This window comes from Harpia harpyja, chromosome 10 (assembly GCF_026419915.1).
Source record: "Harpia harpyja isolate bHarHar1 chromosome 10, bHarHar1 primary haplotype, whole genome shotgun sequence".
NCBI classification, from domain to species: Eukaryota; Metazoa; Chordata; class Aves; order Accipitriformes; family Accipitridae; genus Harpia; species Harpia harpyja.
Genome location: NC_068949.1, coordinates 28,083,952 through 28,109,268, shown reverse-complemented (window position 1 = coordinate 28,109,268; position 25,317 = coordinate 28,083,952). Strand labels below are relative to the sequence as shown.

At 39.8% G+C, this 25,317-nt stretch overlaps 1 protein-coding gene across 5 annotated transcripts in view; it reads left to right on the top strand.

Annotated features, from left to right (window-relative positions):
- Nucleotides 1–24,658, top strand: part of LGI1 (leucine rich glioma inactivated 1) — a 33,564-nt gene extending 8,906 nt beyond the window's left edge. For 4 of the 5 annotated variants that reach the window (XM_052799932.1, XM_052799930.1, XM_052799931.1 and 1 more), the window contains 8 exons: nt 12,178–12,627; nt 13,011–13,082; nt 16,857–16,928; nt 17,032–17,103; nt 21,328–21,399; nt 22,654–22,823; nt 23,249–23,413; nt 23,498–24,658. In XM_052799932.1, coding sequence (XP_052655892.1) covers nt 12,437–12,627; nt 13,011–13,082; nt 16,857–16,928; nt 17,032–17,103; nt 21,328–21,399; nt 22,654–22,823; nt 23,249–23,413; nt 23,498–24,315 — 1,632 coding nt within the window. In that variant the 5' untranslated portion in view covers nt 12,178–12,436 and the 3' untranslated portion in view covers nt 24,316–24,658. Of the gene's footprint in view, nt 1–12,177; nt 12,637–13,010; nt 13,083–16,856; nt 16,929–17,031; nt 17,104–21,327; nt 21,400–22,653; nt 22,824–23,248; nt 23,414–23,497 lie in introns of those variants that run through there. The other variant, XM_052799934.1, reaches the window with a different exon arrangement.
- The last annotated feature ends 659 nt before the right edge of the window (nt 24,659–25,317 follow it).

Below are 25,317 nucleotides of genomic sequence, written 5' to 3'. Positions count from 1 at the left end.
CACTATCTTCTGAGTCATAGAAGCAGTTAAGCACTGTTTGTGTACCTAGTATTCTAGAAAACCTGGAAAAGAAAGGTGCCTCAGAGTCTGAGTCTAAGATATAATGTAGTAGAGAAATAAGTTCTCATTCCTACATATGTGTTCCAGCAACCACCTGTTTTTTTAGAGATGTGTTGCATCTTAACCAAAAGCTGAGATCTTAATCCAGGAATCAAGAAGGTCAGTCCTGCAAACTGCACTATGCAGCTGGTCAGGCGTGTTCATCACAGTGTTTTCCACTGGTTGTCCTAAAGCTAAGGAAATATTTCATAGCAGAGGTTATTTGCAATATACAGTGGTTTAGTCAACTGTTTGGAATCTCACAGATAGATTTTAAAAAATGAGGTATAAGAGGCATAATGATGACAGAATCAACCCTCATTTCACCTTATGATTTCAGTGGGATTAGTTATGTAGTAAAGTAGTACCGTAACTGCATGTAGAGGCTGATAGTATCTGGGTTGAGGTGATCAATAGCTGATCATTCAGTGGAAACTGAAGGATACAGGGATATAAAGAGGCTGCTCTGAGCAGTGACGTAGGATGAATCTGTAAAATTCCTCGTTTTTTTTATGAACATGGTTATAGAGTACTATTGAGAGACCTCATTTTTCTGCTAGAACTGACCTTTCATTAGTAAAAGTATACTACTGATTGCCAGATTTTGGAAATAATAGGGGTTATATTTCAAATTAAATACAATTTTGTGTTATTTAATCACCAATATCATTCAGACATAAAGTACTGAAATACTACCTACCTTTCTATTGAAAGTATTGCCAGGATACTATTCACTCCATGGCACTTAAGTGGAATGGGAAAGATAACTGTCCTAAATGGGAACAATTAGTCTAACTTAGTTTCAAATATCAAGTTAAGTTACTTATAGCCAGCAACACTGAGCTTTGCAATATCCACAACTCTAGAAGTAAAAACGGCAGACTCAAAAAACTGCTGAGGAAAGCATCTATAGCAAGTAAAAAGAAATATTCCAGCTTGTACCTTGGGGGAGATCCTGCTGCTTGCTGAAACCACATTCAATTTGCAAGCGATATATTCAAATGTTAAGAGTTATGTATGTACATGACTGCCTTTCTTGAATCGAAATAAAACAACCACAAGAAAGATAAGGGTCAGGATGTGAAGTGAGATTTGAGTGAAAAAATATTTCCTTTAGCATATCATGGAATCTTCTCTCAAGTTTGCATTACACTGTCCTCAAATACACAGTTCTTAAAAGATGGACGGTATTATTTAAAGTTATGTTAGGATCCATTTTAATGTATTTTAATAATCTTGTTTTAGTCAGTCCATGCCACTCTTTCCCTGTACAACTAACTTTTATTTGAACCTCAGCCTTAACAGAGTCAGTATTTGGCAGGTTTCTATAATCGGAGTCTGTTAAGGAAAGAGAAATATATTTCTGACTACCTCATTTATCTTTGATATGGTCATAATCATCCACAAGTTTTAAGAACTAGGAAAATTGATATCTGGAGATGAAACATTAAGTTCAGTTCCTAATACGGAACTCCTGAAGCATAATCTTTGTCATTCTGTTGAGCTTCAACTTTTCATAGTAATTGTCTAAAATCACCTAATTTTTTAGAAAGTTAACATAGCTGAGTAAGTTTAAGGTATTCTGTATATAGAAATGAACCTGTTTTATTACATGTTTGGGAGCTAACCTATACTGTGGAATAACACTCCCATGTTTCTAGGTAGGAGTTACTTTAATGACCAATATTTTGCCATTGCAACTTTCTTGCAACTTGCCCTTTAGCTCATGTACCTTGCCTTCAGATTCAAGATCAGATTGTTACCACTTGGAAGGATTTTACTACATTATGAAGGAAAAGTAAGTCTTATTCAGATGCTTGCTTATCTCCATTAATCTGATCTTCATCATCCTGTAAGGATGCAACCAGTGATATTCTCCTACTGTAGAAAAGTGATTTCTAAAAGCTGGAAAAGATTTTAAGATGCTTTTAATTGCAGAGTATAGAGATAACTATGTTCTAGAGAAAGTCCTCAAAACTTCCACATCTTCAAGCTTGACAAAATCTTTCCTATGATTCCAAAATTTTTGTCAGACAGATTTTGAAAATGTAGGTTTCATAACCTTAACAATCAAACGACACTTATCTATATAGCACACTTCACTGTTTGATGCAGTATATGAGTTGGAAAGTTATGTATAAGCAGCTTTTCACTTGCACTATCCATTAGATTGTAGACAGGAAGGTAGCTTCCAAAATTAACATTAGCTTTGTCAGCATTGTCAGAGGACACGCTGCCAGAAGTTCAAAACAACAGTATGTAGTACAATTTTTTTATGTGGTTTCATTGCTGTCTTGAAAATAATCAAATAGATGATGAATTGTCATCCTTTCAACTCTGTAGTAAGAACAACTAGCAAAGCATTTTGATATTTTCTTACTTGGAGACATCAATGCCTGCAGAAAAATATGCCCATACAACAGAATATTAAATTGTTTTCCCAGTTTAAAAGAAGCTAATGTGCTATTAATATATGAAGGTACTGTTGTACTGTGATCTAACACTACAGTATGAAAAACAAAGCCTTGAACTTATGGTGACATGATGATTTGTACTGATTTGCAGTTCAGTGCAGTCTTGGAACAACACAAATACCCCAACCTTGGAGCCTGAGAGTCTTTATGAAAGGGCACCGCAGCCCAGGTCACAGATAATAATACAGCTGCTCGTCAGCCACATCCATGCGGATCCTCCATGTCCTCGGCAAAGAGGGATTTAGCCGTCTTCCTAACATCACCCATTCTGAATCTATAGCAACCCTCCTCTAATATGCAAAGCTATTTTTAGCATCAGGGCAGCCTTGAAAACAGCAGGTAAAGCATGAAAAGCATGAATAAGTGGTTGTGGTACTCGCCTGTGCATAGAAGCTATATATAGCTCTTGAGAGAGAGATCTTAATGTATATAAAGTGTATATGAAGGGAGATCTGCCTCCCTGAGGGGAGGCAAAGGTGTCAGAAACATGGCATAGAGCATTATTACTACTTCTGACCTGAGCAGTTATCTAAAAAGTCATTATTTCAGATTGTTCTGATTAGGAAAATAAATTGTTAATAGAATCAGATATCTTTGATTCAGTCTTTATTTTCAAAGAATGTATAGCATTCATTTGCCTGAGTGAAGAGCAAACTGAACAGCTCCAAGGTCTTTTCAGCCAATACCTGCTCCAGGAAGTTCTCTAGGGACGTTTCTCAGGTCCCCCTTTCCAATGCCGGGGGTCCAAGATACCAGTTTCTGTGATGCCTCTACTGCTCTCTGAGTTCCCACTCCTGGTTTTGGTGGGGTTTTTTTGTCCTTCTCTTTTTCTCTTATATATTAATCCATTTGCTTCAAAAAATGCTTAGGAAGAAAAGCCACATGTGCCTTTGTTTAATCAGTAGTGTGTGCCATTTATTTAGCTGGGGAGCAATATTGCTTCATGAAGGAGCTTATTACTTCTTACTGATGTATTATATTGAGGCTGGGAATTAGGCCCTCCAGTTTTAATGACTCTGCCTAAATCACAAGGGCAGCAACAGTGGAAACTTGCAGATGCCTAAAAGCAATTGGTGTCTAAAAGAAAGTCAGCTGTATGGAATTTGGATTGTTGTCTTAAGAGAAGGGATATATAGGAAGCATTGTAAGGTCAAAATGTGAATGTTATCATATTCAAGGTAGGGAAAATTCTTTAGCTTCTGAGCAGTCATAACTAAAACATGTATCTCTCTGTTGCTATGAAAATTACATTTAAAACTACAGCCAGTTCTTAGATAACGATGTTGTGTTGGTTTTGCTCTCCTACTGCAGAGGGAGAGAGCCAGCAGCCAAAAGAGCAAATCTTTCCTAAAGCTGTACTGAGTCAATAGCATGTTGGCATATGAGCAAACAGATGTGATGGACTGCTTCAGCCCTCCAAAGTCTCCTCTGCAGGGGGATGTGGTTTGTAAGGAAAAGGGACTGGGGAGTTCAGCTTGGTGTAGTATCTTATTTGATGGAGAATGTGTGCTGGGCTTGTGCAGTGGCGGTGTGCCCACCATAGGGTGGGGTGTTAGGCAGATCTACTATTTGCTTGAGGTAAAAGGGATTAACTGTTACCGAAATAAGGTATTTTTCCAAATATTCATGAATTGTTAAGAACAATAAAAACATCAGTAAAATACACTTGTGGAGCTATCACCAATGACCCCTTAAAATATTTCAGCACTGATACAAATCCCTGCTTTGTAAAGCATTTTGATTAGCAATGATGAGACAATAATACATGTTTGATGAGGCATGTCCTTCTCATTGTGCAATTCATTATGTCAGTAGCACGCCAGCAAGGCTTTTACTTGAACTATTTCAGTGACGTCAGTGGTGCTAAGTTTTCTTTCATTGTGAATTATTCAGGATGTAGAAACCTTCTGTTTTTAATGAGTTAAGATTCTCTCCTCAAAAGCCTGTTATCTCTGCCATGTAACAAATAAATTTCCTATGTACATTGAAATAAATAACATTTAGTTACTTTTTTTTCTGTCTGCAAAATGAAAAGGAAAATTAAATACAAGTTTATAAAGATTAGAATAATTCCGCAGGGAACCAGTGCCATGAAAAAAGTACAGAAGGGCAATGTAAGATAGCACAGGTCAAGGAAAGGATTTTATAACATGCCGTCTGTTTTTAATTAGCATCTTGGCAAACTGGAAGAGCTCAAACATTTTTCCATGAAGAAATGTATTATAGACTTTTCTAGCTGCCAATTAAATGGCATTTAGCTACAGTGACAGTGGTATGTTGTTTTGGGTCTGTAGAAAGCACTTGCTCATGATAGAAAATCTGGGACATTCTGTTTCGGATACAGGCTTCTTACTGGACTGGATTTTCTATCCCTCTGTATTCTTACTGTAGGCATGAAGGATACCTCCTATGAACAACTACTAAATGAATAAATAGTGCAAGGGGCTGGCACAGTGGAGATCATAATTATCAAGTGTCAGTTTGTATACACCTGTTGAGGGTCTGTCCTCCAGTTAGGTGGTAACTTCTAAACAATGCTAGCTAAATACTAGGGCATTTTATGAGGTTCATATTTTGTCCTGTTTGGTCCAGACTGAGGTATTTTGTCACCAGTTCTGCCCTATGGTTCATTTAAATGTTTGTGAGCATTTGTAATATGAAACCACTCCTCAAATGTGTGGCTCCCTGTCCATTTTCTCTAACAGCGAAACCAATGCTCCCTGCCTGCTCGTGTCCTCAGCTGCTTGTTCTGGCTTTAGCAATTCTTGTTTTGTTTTGGAAGGATTTGGGCTTTTTCAGGGTTTTATTTGGTTTTTGTTCTTTTACCAGATCATTTATTTAATCCACTTTAGAGAATAGCATTAGAGCCAGAAATACCAGTAGCAAGCTGTGGAAGAGGGCAGAACCAAGAACCCATGGAAGAGTGGCGAAGAGAGAAACCATCCCATTAAGGAAAGCGTTGCACAGAACTACGTTCTCAGTATCACCGCGTCAACTTCTTCAGAAGTCATGAGACCATTTCCAATTACAAATTAAGCATAGATTCTCTCAGTAGTATCATGCTTTTAATGTCTGATCGGGCTATGTAGGGAAAACAAAAGGCAAAAAAGTAACTTGCATATTTGACCACAACTTTTCCTCCCTGAGAGGTTCCTATAGAGGGCACTTGAATCTTGCGGTAGGATGCATGCTAGGTGGCGAGTCTGATGTCAGTGGAGGGGCATGTTTGGCTGAAAAGCGTCCCCATTTCCAACCTTGCACATGTGAGATGTTGATCTTCCCAGAGTATAAATTAACTACAGGCAAATTTTCTTGAAAGTTTTCTTGAAAGATTGAGAAAGTGCAGATTTCTGCAGCAAGTGAAAACCTGGTGTTGTTTTTTATTGTTTCCTTTCTTAATACTTCCCTCTATATTAGGTGTGGTCTCAGTTCCTGCTGTGAACCATGAAGTAGCACAGCTTCAGGTATCTTTGAATTGGGCTTTTGTTCGCTCTTGAGCTTGTATGTTTGCTCTTTTCATTTCCCTTCCAACTCTAAATATCCATTGTCACCATTTTCAAAGCAAAACACAGACAATAAAAACAAAGCCAGAACTATTTGTTTAGGTCTGGAGAAAAGTGGCTAGTATTCAGGAAAGCAGTTAACTTCATACTACTGAGTTGTGTGCTGCAAAGTATACTGCTTTGTAACAGAGCTTATGAGCCTTTGAAAAACCAGAGAAAGCAACTGGTCCCACTCTGCTGGAAAACAGAATACGGGAGCTAGGGAAGAGCTGAGGAATCCCAGCTCTGGGATTTATACAAGCATCCAGTCTCATTTGGAGGAGGAGGAATAGACAAACCCAAAGGAAACTGAGTGACAGTACGTAACAAGGTCGATAGGCTTTGTGGGGTCTTTCTCATAGTGAAGGGCCAATCCAGTAGTTGAGGTTATGTCCATGAAGGACGATTAATGGATTTTTCTGTTTGATAGTTTGTCCTGTTCTTTTTCTCTAACTTACAGAAGGTAAGGCTACCAAGGTGCGGCACTTATTTGCCTGCCTTGGAAGAGAGTCAGACCAGCATGAACGAGCATGCCACAGAACATGTAAACACACTTAACATTAGCAGTATTGTCAAAATCAGCTGCTCAAAGATGATGGATTAAGTCCTTAAAATTTTGTGATACTGGTTTAGAAGTCATGTGATATCAAAACATAGTACATTTTGGATACTTCATATCTAGCTTCTTTGCGTTTATCCCGCTTAGTTACCTAGGAGGTTGGATGAGGTGTCCTCCCTAGGTCCCTCCCAGCCTGAGAGCGCCTTTCAAAAATCACAAGGGGTAGAAATCCTATAGCTTTAAAGTGTCTTTTGAGGTATTTTCTAATATTCTGTACTATTTAAAAACCTGTAATTGAAAATAAAGCATCAAGAATCATAAAGATGTCAGAAGTCCTTGGTTGTAACAAAATAAAACATAAACATAGATTAATTTTTCCTAGCTTGTCTTTGGATAAAATACATTGTGCATCTGTTTTTCTTAAAGAATGACAGTTCAGGTAACAGTACACCTCTCCTGACATACTATTTGTCATTGGTCAAATTCTGGTGTACCTAAGCGAGCAGTCCTAGAGCCACCTGCACGCTCACCAGGATATTCCTAGTGGAGTAGGTGTTCTGCATCACCACGGAATTTTGTCCATGAGAGCTAAGACCTGACTCTTCAGAGATGATCACTTCTAACTCCACGGTGAACTGGGAATGGGCTACTTTATGCAAGGGAAAGGAGACCACCCTCTGAGTTTTTCTTTCCGCTGAAGTTGGCAGCAATTAAGTAGCCATTTCCTCAGCTTTTTGACACAGGGACTGGCCTGGTTGGTCTGCTTTTAATGAAACTCTTGTGGTGTGATCAAGAAGGATATCCGTAATACGGACCTGTATAGACAGGACAGGGCAAAGTCAGAAGAACTTTCCAAATAAAAAGTTCTGGGCAGCCCCGTGATCATTCCCAAGCGAGTCTGTGCTATGAGCTGTTGTAAAGGCATCTCGAGTTTTATTATGCCTAACCTGCAGAAGGCCTCTTCCTGGCAATGGCTCTTGGTGCCAGATCCACCAGGAAGCATAGTCTTTTCAGAACTGTTTAGAATTCACAAGACTTAGTTTTGTTTATTGAAAGTACAGCCTTGGTCTCAGCTGCTTTAAATTTGCCATTTGCTGCAGAATTTGTTAAAAGGGTGGCACTGAGAGAGCGAAAACTCAGACTCATGTTTGTAGGAGTCTTTGATCTCAAAATGCTTCTGCTCCAAACACAGTGGTAACATAGCAATGACAATGTTGTGTTCTTTAGGAGACTCATGAATATTGGGGTGTGAATTGGACTATTGTGCATCCGTGTGGTATATCATGGGCTTAACACCAAGCACAGTAAAGGTCACTGAAGTCTCACCATCACCATCAGTGGATTTTGCATTAGGCCATATATGTGCAGGCAGCTCATCCCAAGCATAGAAAAGGCAACACAATTTTCTAAAAGCAGGATGATATAAAGGATAACTATGACAGTATATGTATCTGCAAAGGGAAATGTAGTAAGCATGAAACCACAGGAAGCTTATTAAAATTTTGTCGTATGTTGGTAATGAAAACCTATTGGGCGAATGCAAATATAGTCAGTGGAGCAGAGTTAATCCCTCAAAAAAGTATTAAATCTTTTTAAAAATGATTTTTGGCTCCATGTTCTGACTATTTGTGTTTGCTTTCCTCAAATGTTTTAGCAGACAGGTTTACTCATAGAATTATTCATGTTTTAACCAGATATTCGAGAATTCTTGCTAAAAATGTGGGTTTAGTAAGTATTAATAATAATAAATCCATATGTTTGCTCTAGAAACCGAGCCACAAAAGTTGTGCCAAGTCTGACCAAAGCACACGAGGAATGGTAGGTGGTGAATACCTCTACTGACAACTAGCGAAAGCATCTTTAATTTTGACTGTCACATACCTGCACCAAGCCGGTTATTAGACGGTTGACTATTATCAAAAATTGTTGTTACCAAACAATTTGGGTGCATTGGAAGAAACAAGCTATTCGATTCTCACCGTTTAGAGTGACTATGTGGGAAGTAGTCAGCCACTAAGGCTGACTTAGCTCTGGTCAAAATTAAAAAGGCGAAATATCAGAGCACATCAGTGAAGTGCAGGAAACGCTAAAGCCTGCCCTGCTTAGGGCGGCGATGGGTGACTCCCCGTCGTGACAAAGAGGGCTCAGACCCTAGGAGGGCACCGGCGGAGCCTGGGGAGGGCGAAGGGGGAAGCCAGGGCGCGCGCCGCCCTCGGGGGCTTCTCCTCGCGCCGCCTCTGGCTAAAACGGAGCGGCACGGGCAGCGCGCCGGCCGGGCACCGGCAGGCGCCGGCCGGGGCCGGGCCGGGCCGGGCCGGGCAGCGGCGCGGCGGGTTGCCGGGATACCGGGCCGCCCGCCCGGCCCCCCGCGGCGCGGGCGAGGGCAGCCCCGGCCGGCCCCCGCAGCCCCGGCCGGGGTGGGGGGTGTCTCGCCGAGGTCCGTGCGCGGCCCCGCTGGCCTGCGGGGTACCGAAACCGGGGCGGCGGCGTGTCCCTGCCCGCACGGGAACATGTCTGCCGGCGAGCACCTCCGCTGCACGGCAAGGTGAAGATTTTTCAGCGAAAACGTTGTCCAATGACGGGGAGCAGACCGAGTAACGCAAGCCACGGCTCCCTCATCCACCCTGCCGGAACCTTGCCGACAGAAAAATAAATAAATTTTGAACCACATTGGGCCTAATCAGTACCTGAAACACCAGCGAGAGCGAGCCAGCGAGGACCTAGAGGCAGGCGCTCAGCTGTGGGCGCAGCAGGCCGTTGCCTGCTCCGTTAGGCAGAAAACAAACGGCCGTGGCATAGGTAGAGGGTGAGCCAAGTGTTGCAATGGCTGGAGAGCAGCTATGCCACTGGAAATCCACACACCAGTTTGTTTTTAAACTACTACATGGCAAGAAATGAGGTGCTGACCTTGGCACAAAAGGACCCTGGAAAATGTGATTTACACCTCTCTTTCGACGGAGCTGGTATAAATATTCATAATATTTGCGATTTTGGAAAAAGTGGTTGTTTTGGCACGTAGTTTGGAATAGAAAACTAACTTCCAGGCCGTTCTCTGCGTGGACAAAACTGGAGTCAGGTTACTGCTCTAGCTGCAGAATGTGCTTTTGTTACCAAAAAACCGCTACACTGCAAAGTTTTCAGGAGGTTCACAATGTGGCTGGAGTATTAACTAAAAAGAAATGCCTAAGTAATTGATGGCGGATTTCAGTGAATGAGCCGAAGGAAATGAAACACGGGGTTTTACCATCAATGGCAAAATATTGCCATGGCAATGGGTAGCTTTGCCAGGAATAAATAAACAAACAACAACAGGCCTCTTCTCTTTCAGAAAAAAGTTAGAGAATTTTCTGTTCTCACCTCACTGAAGTCTGTGCCTTTGGACATCTTGGAGGGGAGAAGATGGTGTACCCTACTTACGCAAGTCCCACAAATCCAGCTCCCTCCTCAGCTGTACAATTAGATCATTTCCAGAGCAAGGAGTAACCTTTATACCCAGGGGAAAGCATTGACACTTGCTTTATAATGATTTCAGTGCTTTGATTACTGTATTTCTGTACCATTTTCCTACAGAAGGTGGTAGGGCTCAGAAATAACGCAGCTCTGTGTCATTCCTAGTTGAAGTCAATCCTGCTTCAGGAGAGACTGCTGACAGGGAAGATTTTCTTAAGAGCAAAAACATGGGCCCGCACTTAAATTAATAAAGAGCTTTAAAACAACACACCGCAGAGGGCGAGGGAGCTGAGAAAGCACGAGCTGCCCTTTCTTCCGCAGGCACAGGTGCCTGGCGGGGAGCGTGCTGGTGCACAGGCACCAGAGTCGTCTCCTGGCAGGGCCTTCAGAGGTGGTCCTCTGCCTCTGAAAGTTTTCTGGACATTTCTGGCCATCCCCTGTCCCTCAGAGGATGCAGTCCCACCACCAGGTGTGAGCTCTGTGAGACTCCTCTCATCCCAGGGAGGCAGACCTCAGCCACCGCCCAGGCAAGGATTCAGCAGCGTCGGGGTCCTGCCTAGTATCTGCCCATACACTGAGTTTCTGACAGTTTTTCAGGCTGTTGTTCCTCTTTGCCATCTTTCACCCATAGCATATGAAATTCCTGCTAGGCACCCATATCTGGGTATGTGCTCAGGCCTTGCTGGCGTTGTTCCCGAGGAAGGCAGACATGGCCCGGTGTTGGTCTTGAGATTTCATGGCTTGTAGGGTGGGAGCAATGGGCCAGAGCCAGGTGGTCATGTGGAATCAAAGGAGGAGCAACCAGAAGTCAGGAGACATCTCCTCTTCAGGAAGTCAAGTGTCTCCTGGTGAGGAGTTGGCACCTACGTGAAGGAGCTAATAGTGAGCGTGACTGTATTAAACTTCTGTACCATCGGGTAGACCCTAGTAGGCTTTGTGATCTGTGTAATGTAAACAGTGCTGCCAGTCTGGTTGGGAAGTGTCAAGACCTATTAAAGTTCGCAAAACTCTTCTAATAGCAATCCTATATTGGAAAAAAAAATCATCCCATAAGGCTTTCTGGCTACTTGGCATTCATTAGTTTTGTCTTACCATTCTTTATGTAATAACACTTAGGTGCTGCTTAAGTTCCCTATAAAATATTTAATGTAGTTTACTGTAAAGTCTTCTGGCTGAGGACTGTATCTTACAGAGTATTCATACTGCACCTAGCACTAATTTCAATTGCAGCCTCCAGGCAGTGTTGTAAAGATTCATTATTACCGTCAAGATCTGTCCCTATCCTGTCACTTTTCAAAGAAGGTCCATTCTTGACTACAGGTTTAACATAGCTGGCCTTTAAAAAACAATTTTCTTTTTTCCATCTAAAATGATCAAACCAGTCTCCCAGCAAAGAAATTTTTTAAGTTGAACTTTTAATTAATGTTGTCCATTTTGAAGGGTGCTTGATCGACTTTATTTAACCAGCTCAGAAAACATGTAACAAATAAGAATGTTTCTTTTTCTAAAAAAAAAAAAAAAAAAAAAAAGGCAGTTGGAGTCTATTTTGCATGAGAAAATATTTTCTTTAGGAATGACAGTTGTAGGCATTCTCTCATACATTGTAATATTTTCCATGTGTGGCAGCTTGTTTTTCAGTGGTACAAATATGTGCAATAAGGGCTAAGGATAAAAATTAATCTAACAGCTTTTGCAGCAATGCTTTTGATGGTTTCACTCGATTTCATTTTCCTGTGGATACTGCTGTTAGTTCTGCTGCTTGCAGTATGTGAAGCATAATTCTCAAAGGTTCACGAGGTTGTAGGGATCCAGTAAGAGATGACTGATTTCTCCCCCCACACACACATACACTCCACCCCACACCCACTCACCCACCCACCAGCAAAACATAATGCTGTACTATTTTTGGTAACAAGGAAAGGGCCTCCCTGTGAAAACAGAAAGCAGTGTATTTCTCAGTTACATCACTTTGCAATCTAATGCTGTGTTGTGCTCAGTGTTTTTGTGGTGATGCAAGTCTTTTTTTTTTTTTTCTTTTTTTTTTTCCCTTCAGCCGGTTGGATTTTCCCCATCTTACAGCACCTCGCAGGTCTCTTCTCTGAGCAGTACGTTGCCTGAGTGAGTGGAAACATACAGATCAGCTGCAGGTTTCTGTCTACAAAAACAGAGTGAAAGAGAACGAAAAGGGTTGGGAAAGCAGAGACAAATATTGACCTGGACTTATAGAAAGACATCCAATGGCTGAATAAAGAACCCCTGTTCATGTTTTGGGATATTCTTTCAACTGGCTGGAACGAGAGCGGATCAAAAGAATGGGAAATGCCAGCAGACCCTTTAGAAGAATTGCTTATTTCTTATGCCTTTTATCTGTGCTTTTGCTGACTGAAGGGAAGAAACCAGTGAAGCCAAAATGTCCTGCCTGGTGTACTTGTACCAAAGATAATGCTTTATGTGAAAATGCCAGATCTATTCCTCGCAGCGTTCCGCCTGATGTTATCTCACTGTAAGGGCTGTAAGCATTTGGTTATTTAATTTATGATTTAAAATTAACTAGGATGTGTGGTGTTTTCAGTGCATACGGAAGGATGCTTGCTGCAGGGAGTACCTCCAGCATTCAGAATCATCAGCTAATGTGTTAAAATTGTGCTGCATCCTTGAATCCTGATTTTTACATCTCTTTCATCTGTCTGTCTGTCTGTGTATGTGCACACATCCCATTTTATACCTTCTTCTATACTACATGAAACCTGTAACATTCATTTTTTGGGTTTGGTTTTTTTTTTCACTTATATAAATAAATTTCTCTGTGATGACCATATCAGTATTATAACCACGGATATATGAGAAGACTACATTAATATAAGGTTGTTTTTTTCTTCTTTCCAGATCCTTTGTGAGATCTGCTTTTACTAAAATCCCAGAAGGGAGTTTTTTGCTCACACCATCTCTGCAGCTTCTGTGAGAAATATTTATATGATACAATTTTTGTTATGAAATGTATATGTATCCATAAATATTTTAGAAAGGGTCTCAGTATTAATTTTCTAAGAAACAGCAAGAGAAGATTCATTAGATGACAAAATACAAGACTTCTTAGCAATTTGAAAGATAGTGCATGTTTAATTTTTTCAAAGTGTATCTACTTAGTATTTTACAAGGCTATCTGTTGTCAGTGCTCCTTTGAATGATTACATGCTGAAGCTTTCAGTGACAGAACGTATGTTATCTTCATTATACTTTAATTAACATTACAGTAGGAACTTGAGCATTGCAACAACTATTGATGTTTCTTTTCTGCAGTCCTGGGGCCTGATCCCAATATAAAGCTGCCCATTTGCAACTGCTGCCGACTGTGAGCTCAGAACCCCTCAGATCAGGCCCTTCATTGCAGTGGGACAGGTCCTGAAGTCCTTTTCCATGTAAAATTGCCATTGACTTCTGTGGAAGTTTAGTCACTTCAGTGGGAGTTTTGCCTTCATAGCGCCTGGATTTGACCCTATTTGTTATTTCATGTTCTTTGAAAAAAACCACAAAAGTAATGAAGATTTTCTTTCAATTAAAAAAATTAAGCGGTTATTTAAAAATGAAATACTGCCATGAGGTATACGCAGGAAGAGAATATTTTGGGATGTTTAAATATTAGATGCATTTCTATATAGGATTTTCACAGGCTCACAGGCTTTCCTAGAAATGTGGGCATACGGTTATATAATTGCGAGCTATACAGAGGTAGAGGGGGTGTAACCTGAACTGTTTATAGTGGATGTGCTGCCGGCCTGACACACACCCAGATTTGTCTCAGAAATCCGGCAAGACGGACTCCCTGATGTGATCAAAATCAAAATCGGACGTCTGTCCCAGACTGACTTTCCGTGCACTCTAGATGTGGTTGGAGGTGTAACATTGATGTATTGGAGCCCTACGGCTGTTAGATTAAACTGCTGGTGCACCGGTAGCTGAAGCCCTGACCCTAGCTGTACTCTGCTACCTCAAGTGGAGCTGATAAGGAGGTGCAGACGTACTGTACAATTTTGGATACAGGGTAAATAGGTAAATGCAGTTACTATGGAAACCTAAATGCTTTTCCATGGTGCTTTATTCCGGAGAAGCTTTTCCCAGGTGGTCACAGATCACGAAAGGGACACATTTCACATAATTCCTGCAATGGGCCTTTCAAAGGAAAGAAAAAAGAAATAGCAGCATTGGTGGAGCTTGTATCTGAAGAGAGTGAGTAGGACATAATCTCTTTTGGGTACGATACACCACCTACACTTAGCGATCCTGCTGCCAGGGAGGCAGAATTGGGTAGGGTGGAGTAGGACAGACACAGTCATCTTATTTTGAGTTATTATAGCGCCCGGCACAGTGGCATCTGGCAATGGCTTATGGTGTTTTGGTAATGGTAATAATTTGCATGGTCTGCCATACACTGAAATGCATGTTCTAAGCTGCTGTTAATAAATGCTGCAACAAAAGCTCTAACCCCAGAAAAGCTGCTGATCTAAGGCAAATGACTCCTTAAACACGGACCATAGGAGCAGGATTGTATCTGTGGGGCCAATACTCCACCTTGTATGTGGGAAAGAAAAATTTCCACCTTTGGCAGAAGGCAGTAAGGGAAATAAGAATATGGAAAACTCAGGTTAATTAAAAATTACAGTAAGTTTTAGCTTTGCATGATTATAGCTGTATCGGTAGGTTTAATTTAGCCAATAGCAAGATTTAGCAGCCTATAAGTATTTCTATGTAATAGTCTCCACCATTACATTTTTAAAGTCCTTGGTATCTCCAGTATGCCAGTCACACATTTCTGAGTGTGGAACATATCTGCCACTATTATTATTTACTACTATTTTTACTGTAGCAGCGGCAATGGCCTCTGGAAAAATCATGGTCTCATGCTAAACGCTACTTGTAAGTCCCAGGCCAGGAGAGCTTTTCTTCTCGAATAGTACGGATGGTATGCTCTGTGCTCTTCATGTGACAACAAAAATAGGAAGAACCTACACAGCTACAGTAAAGTGCCAGCAGGATTGTTCCCTAAATGTAGAGAAAAACTCCCTGCTCTCATCTCCAGCACTCATAACTCTGCTTATCAGCAACGTGCTGAGGGTGCCCTTACAAACTGATGACATTGAAAGTCCATAGAAAGAAGGGGGGTAATCATGGCACCAGGATCTGTACGTGCTAGCAGCGTACAGTTCCTGCTAAGCAATATAGTCCCTAGCTACAATGCAGTATCTTCAGCCTCTGTCCCCAGAAGTAGCTACCCAGTGGGTCACAGATCAAGCAAATGTGGTGTTTGAGGTCAGAGAGTGGGAGAAAAGCCACTTTGTGCATCAAATACGTGTGATACAGCCATTGGGGAGAGGTACGAGATGGGAGGCAAATGAGCTCACCAAGTGCAAGACCTGTGCTACAAGCGTGGCAATCTCTAAAATAGCTATACTGTTTAAAGAGATACCATCCCGTTCTTTAAATTACAAGGAGGGTAGAGTGCGGAAAAGGAAAAATTATCCAGTGAAATCACATCAGAAAAGTAAAATTAGTTGCAGGCAGCAGATTTACTAAATTGGTCTTCTGGTTCAGAGATTTTACAAAAATACTTATTTTCTCTAAGTAAGAGAAGTATTTATTGTTTCTAACAAAAAGGAAGAATTTCCTGCTTATATTTTTCATACATATAAAGGAATATATTTAAAGTGGAAAAAGCACAGTCTGCAACAACCAAGCGAGAAAATAAATTAACTGCAATTCATTCTTAATGCAAACTTCAAAATAAGAGATTAACTCATTAAGTGTATTAATTCATACTTGGAAATCTTGCATTCCTGAATGCTTAAGGATGTCACAGGGTAAATCTATTTATCCATCAGGTCCAACTGAATAAAATATAGATGTGCATCTAGTATTCCACCTGGGGTAAAGTTCATTGTACTTGACAACACTTCACCATATTAAGGGTGTGGCAGTCCAGAGCTGAATTAAAATGGAAAAATGCAAACATGGCTGATAAGTATAAACAAAGCTGGAAAAATCAATGCTAGTCCCTTTTAATGCTTACAAAATTACATAAAATTAAATGTGTTGCTGGTATTTTTACTGCTAGATGGATGAAAAATACATGCACACACTAAGAGCTATCTCCAGCAGGTATAATGTGGTCTTAAAACTAATTCTGATTTGAACACTGACTAAATTAAGAGATTTTCCATTTTTTTCTCAGTAACTTCTCAGTACCCTCAGGTCAAATATGCTCACAAGTTTAACTTGTAAATTCAGGGATTTTCCTGGCTGTCAGTGGTGCAAATTCAACCTGATGTCTAACCAGCTAACCAGCTGGATACTTTTCCTATGTTGTCATCAAAAGTAAGTGTTCTTCAAGACAATTTAGGCCTCTGTAGTACTTGAACATTTCATTGTCGTTCAAGTATGTCTCCAGTGGCACTTGTACAATCCCATTGTTTTACTGGCATGATAAACCCACGTTTGCATCCCACAGAAGTCAATGGAATTTTATCAGATGGCCCCAGTAGGCAAAGCAACGAGTTGTTGGGTCCTTCCCTTTGCACCAGACTATGGTGCAATATATCAGCCTTACAATACTGTAGTGCTTGCACAGACAAAACCATGAAACCAGGCAGTGGAAATTTGGCCTGCCATGGCTTGCTGAACCATTTTCTAAAGATGCTAATAATCTAATGGTCTTTTGTTTTGCATCTCTCTACGCAGGTTGTTTACATCCAACACTTTTGATGTTATTAGTGATGATGCTTTCATGGGCCTTCCTCATCTAGAATATTTGTGAGTGGACAAAAGTATATTTCCTGGCATTATTGAATAGAGTGGGTGGGCTTCCAAGTTCCAGGCATTGCTTTGACCAGAATGACTTTACGACCCGTTACAGGTTCATAGAGAACAACAGCATTAAGTCAATTTCAAGAAATACTTTCAGAGGACTGAAATCTTTAATTCACCTGTAAGTAAAGTGGTTGAATATATTACTTGGTATATTTAATACAGTAACTGAACCACTGTGTTGTTGAATTTCGCATTTTGATATATAGCTGCTCACATTTGTTTAAGCGGTATTAATAGTCATTTAATTAGAATGTTAATCTTTGTGTTTCCACCAAAGACTTCCGAACTGTGGCGTGTGTAGAAGGCCAGGACCAAAACAGTTTCCAAGCAGTACACGTTTGGCAGTAGCTCCCCAACTTTCTCTGCTCAGAGCACTGGGGATTTCCAGCTGAGTGTGTAGGAGCAGGGGGAAAGCGGGATGGGTCGGGAAGCTTGGCACTGATGAGGTGAATCCCATTTTGGGACTTGGAGAGGAGGAAGGTGGGAGCTGTGGTCAGCACCGAGGTGCCGTGGTGGTGAGAGGCTGAGGGGCGGACACACACCTCTTCCCAGGTGCCCCAGTCTGGCGTGGATCCTGGAGAATATTACAGCCGTTCCTGGGACAGGCCACCACTGTCTGTACCCATGTCCACTTCAGCCACTGACCGTATCCAGCAGAATTTGACCAAATCAAATTTGAAAATTCCCACCCAGAACAATTTTAAATGGAAGAGTTGCAACAAGACACATCTATTATGACTTACTGATCCACTTCCACTTAACTGTACGGCATAGCAGCCTTTAGACTCCACAGGATTGGCTTCAAAGCCCTGCACTGCACCCTGTCCTCTCCTGGACACCAGCAAGAGCATCCCACGGTCGGGATCTGTCACGCGCTGACACCAGGGTCTGCTTAACATTCCTCGTGTTGCTGCTCAGCCTTTCGGCTATCCTGAAAACACGGCCAACCCTTGCCCTCCGACATGCTGCAGCCCCCTTGCTGCATTAGCCGAGAAGGGAAATCAGTCAAAGGCCCTCTGGATGCTAATGTGGCTGTTTGTTAGGAGCAAGGGTTCCCGTGCTCACACCAGCCGAGGCATTTCTCACGCTATGCTCAGCAGGTGAAACGCACACTGGCAACAAATACCTGTAACATTTCACTGCAAACACAAGAGTAGCATCCTCACGCTCTGAGCTAGCAAGACAGTTCTTAGACAGGCTTTTGTCTCTTATCTTACATCAAGTTAATCTTTTAGCAAGAATTTTATTTTAGCAAGCAATAAATTTATTGAAAATACAATATATACTGTAAGAAAACATAAAAAATACAAAAATACTGTAAGAAAAGGAGGCTAAAACATCCGGGGTGTGCCCAACATGGGTTTATACCCAGCACCGAGCATTTGCATTCTGAAGCGTATATCTTGGGGTGTGTGTCATAGGCAGGGGAGTGGATTCTGACCTTTTGGCCTTAACACAATAACCTCCAAGAGGGTTTTAAAACAGGGTCATTTAACTTTTTCTTTCATATATTTTGACACAGGAGAGAAAGCAAAGGTTCCATTTTAAACAGTTAATGCATAAATATAATAGCTGAATTGCAATTCACCATATCCTTCACCACATAGTAAATGTACCATAAAACATTTTACTCTTCCCTTTTTGGTTAGAACAGACAAGACTAACAGCTGGCTGAAAGCAAGCCTACTGTGACTACTTGTGTAGATAAAGTTACTTATAGAATGGCTCTAGGTCTGAGGAAGAGGAAGGAGAGAGGAGAGGGAAAAAGGTATATAAACAGGATGTGCACATCCCATAAAAATCCATATTAGGGGTATAGACATAATTACAGTATTGTTAAAAAAGGCAGATAATTGGATAAGGCTGGTAACTGGGACCCTATCTTCAAAATATTTATGCACATGAATAGCTTTATATTCACAAATGGGTCCAGTACATTATTTATCATATTCATTTACTTATTTAGTAGCTGTTGCTGCCAGTGAGCAAATTGCTTTTTTACCACAGAGGAAGGCACAGTTTCTTCTCCACAGAGCATACAGTCCAAGAGTAACATCTTGTCTTGCCTGTTACGCTGGTTTCTGGGGATGCTTCAGCAGTTTCGTAAGAGAAAACATATGCAAAAGATAGAACCACATTTGAGGAGCGACTGCGGTTTGCATGTGGTTGCATGCACATTTTTGGGACATAGATTTGCGCACCATGCTGCTATTGCACATGGAGCGCTATTCATGAAGACAATGAAAAATTTGCGAAAATAACTGCAAATGCAGGTCCATTAACCACAGAATGTGACTAGTTTAATCTGCTTGCAGAACCACTCCCCACCCTCTGGGGAAAATTGCGCATACATGTTAAGAAAAATCATTTGGCACCCTGAGGCATTTCTCATTTAAGAAACAAGAGAGTACTTGTGTACATAAAATATATTAAAAAGAATCATAGTAAATAAGCATACAAATGAATTCCACTAAATTAGAGAAGATGAACTTTGTTCTATTTATTCTGTTCACTTCCTTTTCACAACATAACTTTTGCAATGCAGTAAGCTATCCAAAGGTTTGTATTTTTATAATGCAATTACCTTTGATAATTAGAGTGTGTCCTTATTGTCAAACAGAGCCATCTAGTATTTACTGTTATGCAGCACAATTTATTTTCTGCTCAGAGTAGATTTAAGAACAGAAAAATTAAGGAAAAATAGCATTTTTTTTACTAATTTACTAACTTAATGTCAAAATCTTACACTTAGGATTGGACAATAATTTCTATGCACAATATATAATTTTGATTGCATTTCTTTCAGAACTGCAACCATAAGTTTAATTGTATTTTTGATTCAACCTTTACTCTCTTATTATAAACAAATACCACATACAGGACCATCTAGGAAAGCCAGTGTTTTCTAATATATAGGTATGCTTTTTAACAGTGGAATAAAAAATGCATAATTTTCATCCAAAAATTGGCAATTGCGTAAAGCTTGTGTAAATTTTTCTGTCAGTCATACTCTCATGGCAGTGGTGAACCACTCCTACTCCCAAGTACATCATCCCTTTCAGTTTGCTATATAATAATATATAAAGAATATATACGGTATTAAACCTGCCTCAGCTTGCAAGTCTGCTTAACTTTCTCCATACGACTTACCTGACTTCTAAAGAACCGCTCTTGAGCATAAAATTAAGCATAAGTGAAGCACATGATACATACACCAAACAGTATTACAATCAGATGTACTTTGAAAGCGGAGAAGTCAGAATGGACTAATGGCATCATCCCGTATTTACTATTCCTGATAAGGCAAACACTTACTTTTAAATGAGGCAGCAGACCTAGTGTGTCTCGGTTTGTTCTTGAATTCAAGTATGCACCTAAGTGGCTTTGCTTGGCTACAGAAATTGTAGTTAATAACTAAATTTTATGTTTACAAGCGAAAACAGAAGCGGTTCTAAGTCTTACCAGCTACAGATTCTAACTGGGATCTTAAACTAGAATGATTTCTTTCCCTTTTCATTTCTTCTCATAAGTAATAAATAATTTTCTTAATCAAGAGAGGCATAGGCTATCCCCTACAACATTATTCTTTTCCTTCATGCCCTCAATGACATCTCAGATGAACCCAGACCTTTGGTGGACTCACACAGACGTGTCTGACTGAAATGTAATATATTGCTTGTTCAAAGCCTGCCCACATTTCCTCATCACTTTTACTAGCTAGAATACTCACTGAGTTTAAACAAGTGTTCCCAACATTAAAAATTGGGAATTAACAGCAGTTTTTTGCTGGTCTCATACACACATACTCACACACACAGAGGCACATTCCAGGAAAGAAATTCATGCCAATCAGCAATTTCTTGTCTATTACTGCATATTTCCAAAAACTATGACCTAAACCTAAGTCCAATGGAATGAAACCTAGTATTAAGATTTTCCTTCCAGAAGAGATACAAGAAAGTGGGGAAACTGCAGTAATATGAACACCATGTATTGGTATCTCATAAGGAAAACATCAGTAGATCCAATCATGAGTAATTGTTTTAAAATAATGGTGCTGGCAAAACACCAGAGGTGATTGCACTTTTTACCCTGCTAAGTCAAGTATTGTAGATGCTGCAAGGCTGCTGAAGAGCGAGAAAGCAGGAGGAGGCATGGCATTTTAGTGGAAGAAAAAGTCACAAAATAAATGAGCTATTCTTAAAAGCAATCTTTTAGAACTGAGTGCTGGAGAATACCAGGGTTCTTCACCTTAAGAAACGAAAACACCTTGCATTTTACACCTTGCAAAAATGTGTAATTTCATGAACTAGCACTGATACTGAAGTGTCTTCTTTTACAGGAGTCTCGCAAATAATAATCTCCAATCGCTTCCAAAAGACATATTCAAAGGCTTGGATTCTTTAACAAATGTGTAAGAAAGCAATTAATTAATCTATTAATTATACTAAAAATATAAAAAGGTGATTTTAGAGGACATTCTGAGTAACTATGCAAACCGATAGCCAGTAATGGGATCTTATTACTGGGTAGAGACTACCCAATATGGGTAGGCTTGGGTTTTGTCTACTGTTGTTGATAATTTGCTTTAGTTTTGAATATTCCACCAGTTATGAAGATAAGTAATATAGTTAGTAGTTATATAAGAGACCTGCGTTTTCATTAAGGCTGAGTGAATAAGAAGGAAGTATCCTTAAGGATGCATGAGAGAGCATGGCATGAGGGGAAGGTGGAAGGTACTTAATGGAGTAACATTTCTATGTGCAAATAATTTCTGGTAAGGCTATCTTTTATCACAAAAGCATGTGTCTTAGTAAGTACCATATCCCATACTAAATCTAATTGCAACCAAACCAAAACATGAACTTGTTTAAATATGTAACTTCAATACCAGTAAAAATACAAAATATAGATAAACAGATAAATCCTATAGTTGCTTCACTGAAATATGTCCTGTTTACAACCCACCAAATTCTGGTTCACCTGATTTGGGACGAGCGCAAACATTCTTTGCCTGCTCCCTGTATTAACAAGGTAGGCTGAATTCATAGGGTAGAGCTGCAGAGTAAGATGTGGAGATGGTCAGTATATCTGGTTGCATTACTTGGCATGACTGATCGTGGCCAGGTGGTTACTCAGTCTGGTCCTGGCACTTGCCCGTTCCTGTACATACAATCAGAAATCTGACTGAAGACAGCTGTAAAAGACTTGAACAGAACTCCTTTGCTTGTGTCTCCTAAAGCCCTAAATGAGTATGTCTAAAGGAGATAGCGAATACTGACTGGCTGACCATCAGGTTACATTACAGTTCCAGTTTTGTTATCTAGAATGCTCTTATTGAGAAAGGGTAATTCAAAAGAAACAACCTCCCGAAATATGGGGCCAACAGTTTGGTATGCTTTTCTGTACCTCTAAACTTGGGGAAATCAACAAAAATTTCCTACTGATCATCAAGTTAAGTTCTTCTTGATTACCTTAATATAATTAAATCTGTGTCGGTTCTGGTATGTAGATTTAACTATGGGTCAGGACAAATTAAGCCAGAAAGGCATCAACTGAGAATAAGCAAGAGGGCACATATTTAACAAGAGCTCAGTTTGTTGTTGTCCTGGAAAGAGGAATACATCAGCTGACTACTTATTTTCAATGCATGATTTATTTGTTGTAGAGATCTTAGAGGCAATGCATTTAATTGTGACTGCAAACTGAAGTGGTTAGTGGAATGGCTGGGCAGCACAAATGCAACAGTTGAAGACATCTACTGTGAAAGCCCACCAGAATATAAGAAGCGCAAAATCAATAGCCTCTCTCCGAAAGAATTTGATTGCATTATTACAGGTAATGTGCTTCAAATTATTTAATCTTGTTAAAGTCAAAGCTATATATTTTTTTATTCTAGGGTCCATTTTTGCAGGAAGTCTGCATACTGGATGGAACTTCCACTAAAATCAGTATGAATTCTGTGCAGGTGTAAGTCTGACGTGCAGATCACTTGGGAGTGGGGTCTTATATTGCAGCTTCTACTCAGACTTTAATATGCTATATAAGGATTTGGAGAACTGGGACATAAAACAGCACCTCTTTTAATTGAGAAAGACTGAAAAACAAGTTGCAGTGCTCCTTTATCAACAGGAACATTGGACTAGTGATGAAATACTGTAATTTGTAGTAAATTGGTTAAAAACATCTGTTAAGCAGATGTTTTTTCAGTACAGTATGGAAAGTATCTCTGTAATTATTGTATGTTGTGTGCACTTTTGCAGAATTTGAAGTTTATCAGTCCCTGCCATACCAATCTCTATCAGTAGATACTTTCTCATACATGAATGATGAACACGTGGTTATTGCTCAGCCTTTTAGTGGAAAATGCATCTTTCTTGAATGGGACCATGTAGAAGTGATGTTCAGGAATTACGACAACATTACAGGTATGAACACTGCTCAACAAATAACATTATGACAGCTGATCCAAAAAGTGGTGCTAACCCTGTCTTTTACTTTTCTTTTTATAGGTACTTCAACTGTTGTGTGTAAACCTATAGTTATTGAGAGTCAGCTGTATGTCATTGTCGCACAGCTGTTTGGAGGCTCCCACATATATAAAAGAGATATTTTTGCTAATAAGTTTATAAAAATTCAAGATATTGAAATCCTTAAAATCCGAAAACCCAATGACATTGAAACTTTCAGGATTGCTGAAGACTGGTATTTTGTTGTTGCAGACAGTTCAAAGGCTGGTTTCACCACAGTTTACAAATGGAATGGGAATGGATTTTATTCCCATCAGTCTCTGCACGCCTGGTACAGAGATACTGATGTGGAGTATCTTGAAATATCTGGCAAACCACATTTAATTCTGTCAAGTAGTTCCCAAAGACCTGTAATATATCAATGGAACAAAGGAACAAATGAATTTGTTAAGCGTTTTGATATCCAAGATATGGAAGATGCATATGCAGTGAAACATTTCAAAGTGAAAGAGGATGTATACATTTGCTTAACAAGATTTATTGGGGACTCTAAAGTAATGAAATGGGGTGGTTCAGCATTTCTGGATTTACAAAGGATGCCATCCCGAGGGTCAATGGTATTCCAACCGCTTCAGATAAGTAATTATCAATATGCCATTCTTGGAAGTGATTATTCTTTCACTCAAGTCTATTATTGGGATGCTGAAAAGGCAAAATTTGTGAAGTTTCAAGAATTAAACGTACAGGCACCAAGATCTTTCATACATGTCTCCATCGATAAACGAGATTTTCTCTTTGCTTCAAGTTTTAAGGGAACTACATTGATTTATAAACATGTCATAGTTGACTTAAGCGCATGACACTCATAATTCTGAGATTACACCAGACTTTCTACCATAAGTGGACAAAATGAACTAAATGCATGATGACTCTCTTATCTTACTTCCAAATGAATGCCTTTAAAAGTTGAGATTGCTAGAACAAAGTATTACTAGTATCTTCATCTTTAATTGTCAAGTCTAGTGGTGTTGGAAGTTGCATTTTTTAACAAAAAGAAATTAACTGTTCTTTGCATCCACGATATGTAAATATGTGTGCAACTGCATCTGTTGCTATAAAGAATATTAAGATGTACTTTTCCATTTATTTATTCACCTGTTTGAAACAACTGCCAAATAAAATGTTTACATTTTGTGTCTTTCACATTCCAAATATTATTTGCAGGTGATACTTTCTATTTGTGTATATATTATACACATATAAAATAAACCCGAGAAGGCATATTGCCCAGTGCAGTGTTGTACTGCATGGAAGATGCACAATATCGAAGATCAGGTGGGTTTTACATATAACAAGGAGTTCTTGGTAAAAATACAGCATTGAACCCCAATCCTATAAATTATTGCCTGGACATATCCTTGCATTGATGTGAAGCTTTGCTCATTTAAACAGGACTCCACCCAGAAAAAAGCATATAGATCCGGTTATAGATCCGTTATATAGATCCGGTTGTAGGATGGAGGGTTCAGTTACATAGATCCAGTTGTAGGATGGGGCTTTGTACTATGTATAGCTGGAAGTACCTGATTTTCTAAAAATTTACAAAGAAATCAACAGAATAAAAGACAATGTAAAGGTCTGTCTTTCTCCACCTCATGCTGAAGCAGCACAAAACAAATCTCTGGTATAACTCTGGGGTTGTTACTGTGCTGAAAGCTAGAAGTACAGCTTATTTTTCAGCTAGCGTCATTTCTGTATCTGAACTGTCACACATCACTTGCATGAATGCTGTGTGTCCCTGTCAAGTCTTTCCACTGTAATTGCAATTATTTAATCTTCAATGAATTTATTCATTATTCTGA